Source organism: Ictalurus furcatus, chromosome 13, assembly GCF_023375685.1.
Source record: "Ictalurus furcatus strain D&B chromosome 13, Billie_1.0, whole genome shotgun sequence".
NCBI classification, from domain to species: Eukaryota; Metazoa; Chordata; class Actinopteri; order Siluriformes; family Ictaluridae; genus Ictalurus; species Ictalurus furcatus.
The window spans coordinates 21,599,207-21,612,462 of record NC_071267.1 but is presented as its reverse complement, the minus strand read 5'-3'; the positions used below and the strand labels follow the sequence as shown (position 1 = coordinate 21,612,462).

General features: G+C 40.8%; 1 protein-coding gene across 16 annotated transcripts in view; it reads right to left on the bottom strand.

Annotated features, from left to right (window-relative positions):
• ebf3a (EBF transcription factor 3a) overlaps positions 1-13,256 on the bottom strand; it is a 98,889-nt gene extending 85,633 nt beyond the window's left edge. For all 16 annotated transcript variants that reach the window (XM_053639050.1, XM_053639056.1, XM_053639053.1 and 13 more), the window contains exons 1-6: positions 11,692-13,256; positions 11,224-11,380; positions 10,661-10,724; positions 10,234-10,289; positions 7,693-7,766; positions 5,983-6,051 (exon numbers count right to left, since the gene is read on the bottom strand). In XM_053639050.1, coding sequence (XP_053495025.1) covers positions 5,983-6,051; positions 7,693-7,766; positions 10,234-10,289; positions 10,661-10,724; positions 11,224-11,380; positions 11,692-11,825 — 554 coding nt within the window. In that variant the 5' untranslated portion in view covers positions 11,826-13,256. The remainder of the gene's footprint in view (positions 1-5,982; positions 6,052-7,692; positions 7,767-10,233; positions 10,290-10,660; positions 10,725-11,223; positions 11,381-11,691) is intronic.

The window sequence follows — 13,256 nt, the reverse complement described above, 5'->3', positions numbered from 1 at the left end:
GACCAAGAAGTAGTATATATTGCACAGAAAAATATATTTGTAGAGTAGTATATTTCATATCTAGTTAATGTTAGTATACGTTAATATCATCAAAAAAATGATATATTACCAGTTTGATGTTCAGTGATGTAGTAGAAATGCTTTTGTTTGTGGTGAGTGAATGTGAACCTAACAGGAGGTTGTTTACAATTCAGTCAAGTAATTCTGTTAATATGAATTAATAAAATTCAATAAGATAAGAAATCTTTCTTTAATCTTCAGAATTTAGTTAATGTGTTAATTTGAGTAATGTGTTTTCTGTTTATGAGACCAGTTACTGTCAAACAACTTGCTGAAATGGAGAGAATACAGTTTTTATTTGCTTTTTCTTCATAATTGTGGAAGTAATTATTATTAATATTATTAGTATTAATATTAATATAATAGTATTAATAGTATTAATCGGTTATAGGTATCGGCTGAGAAGTTTAGTTTCGGTGCATTTCTAATATATATATATATATATATATATATATATATATATATATATATATATATATATATATATATAGTTCTTGATGTATTCTCTGTATATTCATCAAAGTGCTTTTCAGTAACATGACATATTTGCCATATTGATCACCTCTAATACAGACTCTGCAAAGAACCAAATTTTTATCCCTGTCATAATATCCATGTCATAAATTATTACCATACCAGAACACTTCTTCACAAAGTTAAAAAAGAAAAGGAGTGTAATTCTTATCTTAATGATGTTAAATGGCTGTTTTTTTTGGTTAGGCTCCTGATAAGTGAGTGTAGAAGAATGTACATAGTATTGTGCTTTTTACTATCAGTTCACTCCCTTAAAGGGGTTTCTGACATCTCTGACTGCCTCGTTTCCTCCCTGAATCTCAGTCTCAGCTCTACAACTCCTCCACACACACACACACACACACACACACACACACACACAGGCGATCCTTTACACAAGCATCTCCCAGAGAAGGTTCCCATGCCACAGGCGGAATCAGACAGTCCTGACAGCAGCGAGCGGCTGCGGCTCGGTGTGTGACTGAAGCTTCAAAAGAGCCGGGCCGAACACCTGCACCAAAACGGCAGCCGCTTAGCATGGCCAGCTCCATGCAGGCACGCATTAATGGTCTCTTAGAATAACGCAAATACCCCCCACTAACACGCCAGGCCAGACACACACACACACACACACACATACACACACTGGAGCCAAGTGAAGGAGCCAGGGAGCGTTTTTACTGCTGTGTCGGCTAATTTGGTAGTGGTCAGTAGAATTTGTAACATGGCCCTAGCCATCACCTTACTTCACAAGGCAAGCTGGCTGAAGGGGGAGGAAGAAGCAATGTGTGTGTGTGTGTGTGTGTGTGTGTGTGTGTGTACATGGCATGAGCAACAGAAAGCTTGCTGACTGCCTCATAAATAAGAGCAGCTGAACACACCTGTGCTGGTGCTGTAGTGCGGCTCTGAGGCTGTTACCTGGCCAGAGATATATCTGCTGTCTGCTCGGCCATTAATCAGAACTAATGAAGCTCTCTCTCTCTCACACACACTCTACCAGTGGCTCTCTGTGTAGCTCCTTTATTCCCCTCTCTTTCTCCCACTATCTCTTTCATACACTCAGAAAATTTCTAAAACAATTCTACAACACATAAAAAGCTGCTCTCACATGAACTTGCATACTCACAGGCATGCTCACTTACACACCACATCCACACATCTACATCTGAATGTCACCTGAGCATGAAAAAAAAAAAAAAAAGATGCAGACCTGAAATGGCTGGAGGCTACAGTAACAGCTGAGCAACCCTCTGCTGCTTCCTACAGGAGAGACAGACAGCGAAAGAGAGAGCAACAGAGCACTGTTCTCCACTTAACACTCTTTTAATTACCCTCCACACAGGTCTGTGAAAACCTGCCATTCAGAAGCATTTCAAAACAAACCGTCTCTCTCTCTGTCTCTGTCTCCAGGTCCATCACATCCTGCTCTTCTGCTCCGACGCTGATATGTAATTAAAGACGTCTCCAAAATCCTCCTCGACAGCCCGGGACACAGCCAAAAATGTAAATGACATTAAGACAGAGACAATGAATTGAATTTTAGGTTTTAAATATCCCTTGGTTTTTCGGGTTGTTTTTTTTTTTGTTTTGTTTTTTTTGCCTCAGCTCATTTCCATAGCGCTTCTTTTTTTTTTTTTCTCCCCACACCAACAAAAGCTCTGACCTTCTAAATGCTGGCATTTGTTCAGCTGAGCTCGGAGCGAGCCGCAATCGAGCATCTGCACACCGAAGAGAGGGAGGAGAGCTCGTCATGAAGACCTGGGCCATCATGTGCCAGAGAGGCAAACAAAAGAAAAACGTTTTTAAAAAAAAACAAATCAGAAGAAGAAATAAAGAGAACATATCAAAGAGGCTCATGGATTGGCTGTTTATATTCGGGGGGGGGGGGTATCAATGTGAGTGTCTTTAAAAGAAAATCTCTCAACACATGACTGGGGTGGCTAAAAATCACCCCTAATTCACCTCATATGGAAATATAATGAAATCAGCAACAGGCCCAAATGACGCCCGAGCCCAGTTGGAGAACAGGTGCAGGCGACTATGTGGAATAAGCTATAGGAGGAAAATCGGCCCAGCACACAACTGTGTGCAAAAAAAAGAGAGAAAAAGTCAATCTCATGCATTATTCAGCTGCATGGGGTGGGGTGGTGGGATCTCTCAGGGGTCAGGCTGTCCTGACCTCTGTGACAGGAAGTGAAAGGGAGATCGGTGGCTAGGAAAGCCCTGATCAGTGGCAAGTATTATTAGTCCTCGAGCCGCAGAATAAAGCCACAATCCTCTCCTGACACACTGGCACATGATCGCTAACCTGTCTCTGAAAGCTCGTGGAGCATCCATCACTTACAGACCTCGGCGTTACATCTTGCTCGTACTCTCTCTTTATTTTTCACCTTCTTTACTCACCCCCTTAGATGAATAATCTATGCCAGAGCAGTGGGAGGTGAAATATTTAAAGATCCGCTGAGATCGATTCTGCAATTCTGCAACAGCTGTTAAATGCGACCAACTTTTCGTTCTTTTGCTGTTATTTTTCTCTCTTTTTTTTTTCCCAAGCTGTGCTAAAGTCCAAGAGAAAATAGGATAAACAGATGTCTGGCTTGCCTACAGGAAAATAGGACACATTTGGAATGATAAGTCTCTTAAACTCCATTGAAAATGCCAGCAGCGTGATGGTGCCAGTTACTGCCCGCGCCCGTGCCAGCGAGCAGCGCGCTTGCCCTGAGTGCCATCTGGGAAAATGGTGCTGAGAATGTTATCGATAATGGATCACAAGTTCCTCTGGTCAGCATGGACCTGCGCTGCATAACACTCTCTCTCTCTCTCTCTCTCTCTCTCTCTCTCTCTCTCTCTCTCTCACTTCTTCCCTTCCTTTCTTTCCTTTCTTTCTCGCTCTCTCTCCTCCTTTCTGTTCCCTTCTCTTTCTCTCGTTCCCCAGTTAAATGTTTTGATTGTAACATAATCGGCCCTCCCTTGTCTGCCTAAACAATCCCCCCATTCATTTTCTAGATTCATCCCCCTCCATGTCCACGCAAACCATTATTTCCAAGCGCTTGTTGAACATGAGCACACGTAGGCCTCCCTGTTCCTGACACCAATCATTTCATATCTACATATCCCTCTGTCACAATTTTGGCCGACATAAACGAGTGCAAAAAAAAAAAAAAAAAAAAGTTCTGTGCTGAGGAATGGGCCCTTTGCTGCTTGTCCCACCCGGACTCGCACTTCACATTCCAGGTTAAAGTTTCAGCACTTTTTTTTTTCTTCAGTTCCCTGTTCTCTGGCTAAGAGTTCTGGGAGCAAAAGGATAAAATTATCTGTTCATAGTGGCAATACATGGACAATGCAGTAGGCTAATGAAGCACGTCTGCCTTTGTGATCGTGCAGCATGGATGAAAACGATACTCCCAGCCTTTTCAGGCGGCCCACAATGAAAATGTGAGCTTTTCTATCCACTGTTTAAACTTACGACAATATCTCCTCCTTTCGCAGTTTCTTTCCCTGAGACTCAATCCCTCCTCCACTGTTCCTCTTTTCCTATTTTACTAGTGTTACACGCATTGTTCGCCAGATTGAAGCACAAAGCGCAGACACCCGATCCCTCCAACTCTATTTAGGCACGATACAAAGCCAAGCAATTTATGGGAAGAGCCAGTGCGTTAAATATCAATGACGCCCTGTTGTACAGTGTTCAGCATGTGTCTCTTTGAAGGTAAATATATACTGTAAGCTCAGCTCTTCAGATGAATAGCTGGATTTCAGACATCCCAGGAACTACTAAAAGGAAGTGAGACACGGTTCATCTTTTTGCTCCAAAAATGAGAAAAAACCTCCCTATAATCCTTCTCCCTGCTCTTTTCTTCTCCCTCTCCTCTCCGCTACAGGGCAGTGTAACATAATTCTCAGCCTTCTATTAAAACATCCTGCTACTAATTACTGCTCACGCGCTGTAGCTGCACATCAGCGGGTCTGTTCAAATACCACAGTGATTTCAAAGGATTTCCATTATATAAATATGGTTCCACTTTTTTTTTTTTTTTTTTTTTGCTAGTATGTATCCTGATAATAAAGTGGACTTGCTGTTCATAGATCACTTGCTTGTAAAAACTGATTATCATGCAGAACAGAATTTCCAAACTATAACCATATGACATGTGATGGGAGGAAATTCATAGTGCTCAAAGCATGTGAGCATGACCATAAATTCAGCACAGAGGCAGTGAGTCCTTTTTTCCAACACTTGACTCACACACACACATACACACATACACACACTTGCTCTGAGTGGCAGTAGCAACTGGCAGTCCCTATTTGATTACTAATAAGAGAGATGTTCCCTCTGTCAGATACCAAACATTCTCCACTAAGCAAACAGCTATTTCAGCTAGTCAAACATTAGCATTGCTGTCCAGCGGAGGCACGTATTTTGCCTCAGCTCGCGACTCGCTGTCTTTCTCTCCCCAATCTAATTTCTCGCTCGGTGGACGGCAAAGTTCACGATGGGGAGATAAGTTTGCAACCTCAACAGAGCAGAGAGAGACGGGGAGTAAGTGAGACAGCGCTGAGAGAGAGAGAGGGAGAGAGAGAGAGAGAGACAGAGAGAGAGAGAGAGAGAGAGAGAAACGCTCTGATCTCTGGCACCAAGCACCAGTTGTTCGTGCTGTCTTTATGGAGCATGGTGGGCTTGTTCTACCTCACTAATCTCCAAGAGGCCCGGGCAGCGCTCTGGCACATCCCTACTCCTCAGATCTGCCCTCATCTTCTCCACGCTTGTATACTCTGCCAAGATAATTGGTGATAAGAAAGCACTCCAAGACTTGCTGAATGTTTGTAACCAACAGAAAGTCACAGGAAATCAAACAGAAGTAAAAAGAAGAGGAGGAGCAGAGCGGAAAAAAAAAAACATCAATCACTGATCCTGCAGGAGACTATGTATTTAAACTCACTAATGTTATCAACCCGTAAGCAGCAACAACCAGCTGAGAAACATCTCTCATTACCCAGGAGTAGCAGTATGGGAGCTCATACACACACATGCACACACACCTTATAAGAGAAACAAGGACAGTGGGAAGCTGTGAGCATCACATCTAGAGTTTATAGAGAAGATAACAGGGGAAGAGGAGATGGAGTCGAATGATGCACTTGTTAACAAATTAGGATGAAGGAGGGAGAGCTGTGAATCCAAAGCCAACTGCTCTCTAGGAATAAATGACTCGTTGCTGGGAGAGGAAGAGCTAAAACAACTGCCTCCCTTTGCACCTCAAGCAATTACACACTCCCTGAAGACACCCCAAGGTTTCAAAGTCAACCCACCTGTGCAAAGACCAAAACACAGGGCCGCACCACCCATCACACAAAGACAACCCACCCAGAGACAACAGGAAATGGAAAACAGAGAGGGGCCCTTACCTGTCGATGATCACAGGGTCTGAAGGGGTTTCATTTCTGTTCCCGCAACTTTTCTTGTCACAACACCGGCTGTGGAGGAAAAAAAGACAGACAGACAAACAACAGCGGCGATGTAAGATTTGGTCTCAGTTCAGGAAGTGAGTGTTTTGTCTTGCTAGAGCCTGAATCCAAATCCATCATTTGCTCTTTCCCTTTATAGCGTGAGGTGGAGGCGGCTGACTGGCTGGCTGGCCATCCCCAAATCGGGCGCCGCTGTGCAGAAACGGGGAACAACATGTTGCGGTGTTTGCACTGCTGCTGAACAGAGAACTGGGGGGGGGGGGGGGGGGGGGGGGGGGGCGGGGGGGGGGTTGCCAAGAAGCAGGAGGATCACTTTCACAGCTTCGCCTTTTGTTTACCTCTAATTGTCAAGCTGTTATATCTGGAGAGGATGCAAGATGCCACCTTCAACCAGTGCTTTTGTGGGGCACTTATTAATTACAGGCTCAAAAGCCTGCATCAATCTTTCACAATGTGCCAATGCCTCCATTTTGAGGCTGCTACGACGCTCCCATTATGAGTGCTTTAATTAATGCTGAAATGATACAAGGGGAAAAAATCTTATGCCTCTTGCATTTAAAGAAGCACACTTTGTATAACGGTTACATGTCCAAATTCTCACCATATGGTACGGGAAAATATGTAAAGCTCCTTTAAGCTGACAGCTAAAGTGATTAAAGTGGGGGAAAAAACCTGCACTTGACAAAAACACACATGTTAAAGTTGCATGTACTCACAGCACAAGCCACAAGAATGGTCAGTAACAATATATGTCTTATCTCTGCAACATGGCAGCACACAAGAAGAGGAGTATTTTGTATGTTAATACCTAAGAGCTCAGTGCTGTGAATGCAGCACATCAGTGGGGACTAATGGCACTAAAGCAGAAGCTGGCAATGCAACATGACCTTTGGGCCTGTAACTGATGCTTGATGTTAGTGGTTAAAATTGGATTGGTTGTACTCCTTTATTTCTGTCAAAATTTTCCAATTTCTTTTTGATATGTGACTTCCTAATACATCATGGCTTCAAAAGCCACCTTTAGTGCAACTTGCAATAATAATAATAATAATAATAATAATAATAATAATAATAATAATAATAAATAAATATAATAATAATAATAATAATAATAATAATAATAATAATAATAATAATAATAATTTAGAAATAAGGCTACGTCATTAATATAATGTCTAATGACACGATGCAAAAGTTAAGTGGATTTTAGATCTTCGTAACCATTCATAGTCTCTGTGCACTCCCACATGCAGCAACCCGAAAAAAAAAAAAAAAAAAAAAAGGCAAAAAAAATCCGTGACCTGCTTCCGTTTTCGTCTTTGTGCAATAGTGCGCACTCCGTAAATCACAATTCAAATCCCTCTCAGCATCCGGATGCTGCTTAGTATATCCGGGCCAAATAGTTATTTATGTATTATGCATCGGATTATTATTATTATTATTATTATTATTATTATTATTATTATTAATAATAATAATAATAATAATAATAATAATAATAATAATAATAATAATATTCATCGAGACATTTTTTCCGGAAATTATTTAAAATAAAACCAGGGCAAGTAAAATGTAATAAAAGGACAAATATAAATAATGCACCGATATATGACACATTTTGAATGCGTGTATAATTGATGGTTTCCTTACCTGCACATAATTTCGTGTGTGAGGAGAACTCGGCACATTTCTGGATTTTTATCTTGGCCTTCATAAATAATAGCCTTGAAACAAACAAACAAAAAGAGAGAGAGAGAGAGAGAGAGAGAGAGAGAGAGAGAGAGAGAGAGAGAGAGAGAGAGAGAATAATTAGTGAGCAAACTGCCAAAACTGAATTATATGGCCTATTTAATATATTAGTTTTCTTATAGCTGAGCCTAAAATGTAAAAATAAATAAATAAATAAATAAATAATCATAATAAATCAAGTGAAAAGCATAGAAAAATTGTGCCTCGTGTTATGCATAATTTTTTAAATATTAACTTGTAGCTTATGTTTTATTTCTTTTTTTCACCAATAGATCAATAAGTGTTATTGACCTAAACAAAATCTGCATCTGCTATATCCTATGAATTAGGGTTAAAATGAATTTAGAATTTTAGAAGAAAAAAAAAACAACTAAATTTTTTTGAAAAATATTTCAATATAAAACGAAGTGCATGTCTATATAGAGGAGCGACATTATAATTTCATAATTTATCAATAAAGCCTCCCATACGGCATGACCTTTGTTATGTCCATAAATAAGTTATGATGGAGAAGCATATTCTATTTGAAATTAATATCAACGCCCTGCGCTTCACTGTGATGATAAATAATGTGACATTAATAGCACTTTATAAATGAAGAGGCGCATATGCTAACCGTTTAGCTCGTCGCTGCATTTTATTTGAGAAGATGAGAGGGAAATGCTAGTGCATTAAAGGCGCTCGGGGTGCAGATGGGCGCGGGGAGCGCACACATCACCGCGCCTATCATCGCCACACATTGGAGGGGGAAAAGTGCTAATGGCCAATCTGCTGTTTATTTTTGAGCCGCTAACAATGATTTTTTTCCCCCTTCCTCGTTGCATTAGATAAAATCACGGTGTCGGGGGGTACGGTTGAGTAATTTTTGAGCATTGGCTTTAACAGATGGCGCAGAGCTGGAGGTGCGCTCTCCTTCACTTTCTCTCTCTCTCCTATTCACTCTCTATCTCTCTCAGCCTCTTAGTCTTTCTCTCTTTCTCTCTCTCAAAATTAAAGCCGTTAATACATTAAAGGGCTGATAAATCTGCGACATTCCTTGTATAAAATAACAAGAATCACAGGCAGACGTTCAGAGCTTAAAAATTAAAATGTATTTTTTTTTTGCGTCGTATAGCCTAATAAATTAATTTTACAATTGTTATGTATCAAAATTAAAAATATTAATAAACATTTAAGCATTTAAATGCGATGGAGAGAAAGTTATCTGTCTGATGGCACGATGTTATCCATCCTTACAGCCATGATTTATTTTTCACCCACCCACTCACCCCCTTCCCACACACACACACACACACACACACACACACACGCTGTAAATACGGGAAATCCATAAAGTGTCTGTTCAGCGCCATTGACTCTTTGATCATTTTCACACCAATTAGGACACGACCTATATTTATAATTTCTGTCGCACGTGCAACACCAGTAAACCTGTCTAAACGAAGGACTAACCAAATCAGAGCGTTCAACTTGTCTAGCTCTTAAACGTGGCCATGATGGAAGGAAATGAGACGGTTAAAATGCGACATCATGACGAGGAAACACTACAATATCAACTCAAGTGGCCCTCTCAGGATTTATTTCTCTTTCTATAAGCATATAGAGCAAGAAGTCACGACCCTCGGGCTATACATCATAGGATTTTATAGTCAAGGATAATAAATGCAAGAACAATTAAGTAGAACTGTCGCTCATCAGCCGAAAAATAAAAATAAACGTTTTGAAAAAAAATATGCATTATATGGATTATAAAAAGATGTGCACGGGAAAAAAATATATATATATAATGATTTGATTATTAGCGTCATAAACAATTGAAGCCTGCTTTTCTTTTCTTTTTTTTTCTTTTCTTTTTTTAAATCACACACTTCTTTGTAAAAGTAATGTATTTTCTTGCAGGAATAATGTCGCGCAAACTTCACGCGCAGGATTGTGCGCCGTGATTAACTTAACGCAGGGCATATCAAATATATCAGACTGTCTCCGAGGCAGTAAATCATAAAGAAATATGAACGGGCATTGAGAGCTTAAATACGAGCTGAATAATAACGAGGGAAGAATGAGCTTACTTTATCCCCCGCATTTAGAGAGCAGCCTTTCATGAATCCTGCATATCACCCACTCTTTCACTGGCGCGGGGTTTAAAGCGCGTGCTCAGTAGGGTCGGGGTTTTTCCCCCTCCTATATATAGTGTGGCGTTAATAATTCATACTAAATTATCCTGCACCAACACAACAACATGAAAAAAAACTAAATGTCTATTTAAATAAAATCCAAACTTCATAAAACATACACCCTAAACGAGCAGAAAAAAAAAACCGCAGGGGAAAATGCAGCGCGAGGTGGGGGGAAAAAAGTCAAGAGTAAAACTTACTAAAAAGCTACAACAAAATGTATAATCATCATAATACTCATGCTAATAATAATCAAAATTGTTCTTACCTGTTTTGTCATGGAATCGATTAACCGTACATAAAGATCCTGTTCTGTTCTGACGCCTGTGGGAAATGTTTCATTCAGTAAACGCCATGGATTAGCCACACTTTTTCATTGTTTATATTATTAGTATGATTATTATTATTATTATTATTTCAGCATCACATAAAATCTCACACCGAAAAACGTGCACGGAGCTCAAATAAGATAGAGTTATTTATGCAAAGTAATGGAGCATTTTGAAACTTCCCTAACAAATATCCTGACTAAAACAGAGCACTGTAATCATTATTATTTTTTTTAATGTTATTGTTATGAAGTGATATTGTTACTGTTATTAGTGTTATTGTGTTGTTTGTTGTTGAATAATTCTATTATCATTATTATTCCTTGCTCCTTGTTGTCAGTATCAATATGCAGAAGTTTGACTTACCGTTGCTGTATAAAAGCTGTAGTTTGTAATGTATCCCATTGTTAGTTTTTTCGCTGTTTGGTTCCTGAAAATAAGCACGGTTGGTAATCAGACTGACGTTTTCTGAAATTTGTTTCAATTTTGCATGTGCTCTAAATCTCTGCATGGTATTCTTTTCTTTTGTAGCTATGCATGGACACTCGAATAATGTGTCCAGCAACTTTATCTAGGAAAACAGCAAATATCTAGAATCTATGTTGAGATTCCTTAAATAACTTAATTATAATTCATTTGTATTCATTTTCAAGGCCAGTGTGCGGTATGTATGGTTTTGCACACTAGAATGTAGCCTGTAATAATTGCGTTCACATTTTTACACTGTAGTGCACAAGTATAAATTATGACATCCTTTAATATTCACAGATATGTATTTTGTATATAGGAGTATGTGTTAATGAAATTTCTGTGATCCTCCGTTTAAATCAGAACTCTTTCGGAGCATGTGCGTTTCCCTAAGTTCTGTGAACTTGAGAGGGGAGGAAAAAAGATCATCTTGCGCGGCATTTCCAAAAAGCGGCGCTTACTTTCTCCTTCTCCACAAAGTCCACAAAAGCTGTCCTTTCGATCTCGACGGGCTGACCCTGTCTGTCGTACAGAGCCAAGACGAAGTGGAAAAAATTGGACTTCCTCAGATTGGACGGCGGCTGTTTCTCGTAATGCGCCCGCGCCAGACCCACTCCGCTGCGGGGGGAAAAAAGATGACAAACCGGGGTCGGTTAAACAGTAGGGACAGAGGGAGCAAGGGAGCAAGGGGAGGGAGGGATACACACGAAATAGATACAGTATCAGGGAGGGAAAAAAAGCATCTAAGCTGGTGGAAAGTGACCGGGAGAGTATTCTTGATTTGTCACTTAAACAGTAGTAATATGATGTAATGAGCGGCGGAGAGGTGCACGGGGAGACTGTAATTGATACATGGCATAAGTGGGGATTTAGGGTTGGTCTGAGAAATGCATGGGAAAAAAAAAATCGGGATGATTTGGCAGACGTACCTTTGGGCGGCTGTGTTAGCATCCACCACCCCGGCCGTGTGCATCCATGATCGGACGGGGTTCATGCCGCTGCCCAGCGGCTCCTCTTTCATAGTCGTCCCCCCTCTCGGTATATTCTCCTGAATCCCAAACATTAAAGCGGCGTGCGCGCAAACCAGCTCCAGCCGACGAGGTCAAAGCGAAAATCGGGAAAGGACGCGTCGTTTCTCCACGAGACGCACTCGGATCTCTGTGAGAGTTTGGTCGTGATTTGTTGAAGGAAAAAAAAAAAATAGAAACAAAACCCAGTTCACAACAAGTCTCGGTTCCTTCTTCAGCGCGTCCTGTGTTGGCACGACATGGACGATTTTAGTGAGTGGAGGATTCTCTGTCAAGATCTCTCAGCGGCTTGTTTGGATCGAGATCCCGTTGGAGGAGTCGTCGAAATACCTGGATGTTGTTTTTTTTCCTTTTCTTTCTTTGTAAAAAAAAAAAAAAAAAAATCAGTTCAACATCTCTTGTAACTTTGCGCTGTGATGATGCTCTCAGTCTCGTGTCATCATCCCTACAGGAAAAAAAAAGCTTCAGGACACTGCTGAATCGACCACTTTCTGGCAAGGCGCTCCAGCTCCAAAAGACAAATAAACGGGAAAAAAACTATGATTTAGCGCGGAGGTGTTCCCGGACGCGGGAGAGAGCTTGATGAGGGGGGCCTTTAGCGTCTCTCGGAATGGATGGAAGCGTACAAAACTCAGCCCTCTATCCCCTAGGACTGAAGCCTTTCCCGGGAGCCAAAACTCTAGACCCGCGGGATCCGCACTGTCAGAGCGATGACGCGCTGTGGGCGGGGTTTTGACCATATATGGAAGAGAAGGGGTCTGACATTTCCGGTCGCTGGCGTTGCCCAAGTACCGCGTGAGTACACATACACACACTACAAGCAGACAGCGAGATGTACTTTTCTATTCACCTCTTCAAGACATGAACGAGCTCGAGCTAATCAGGGGAGGGGAAATAATCGTCCTAAAACATGTACAGCTTGTGCATGCAGTCAGCCATTAGAAGCATTGGTTTAGCTTAGAAATAAATGCGCACAACTAATGCACAGCTAATGCGAATAAATTACCACTGCACATAAGAGGAAATAAATGCTGTAAAAATGTGAAGGGTGAAAATGGTCGAGCATTTATCTATTAGCTGTGCAAGAGCTCAGATGAGGAGGGCAGTTAGGGTTAGGTGCATCCATGCACACTGTGGTTTCACATGCAGAATAAAATCATTTATTGGCGCTTGTCATCCGCTCAATCACCGTGTCGTGCAAATGACAGTGACGGATATCTCAAATGCCTAATTGGCCCCTGTGTCGCTATGAAAGTCAAACGGAACTGGAGTATCAGATACAAAGCACACTGATCAATAACACGACTGAATTATAGTTCAAAATCACCCTGCCTATTCGATGATTGCAGTTTTTTTTGTTGTTGTTTTTTTTTTTTTTTTTTTTTTTTAAAGTTAATCCACTTTTACATTGGCTGCGCTGATCATCTACCCAAGAGCGCGATGTGCAGCTGAAGTTAGGAGAAGAA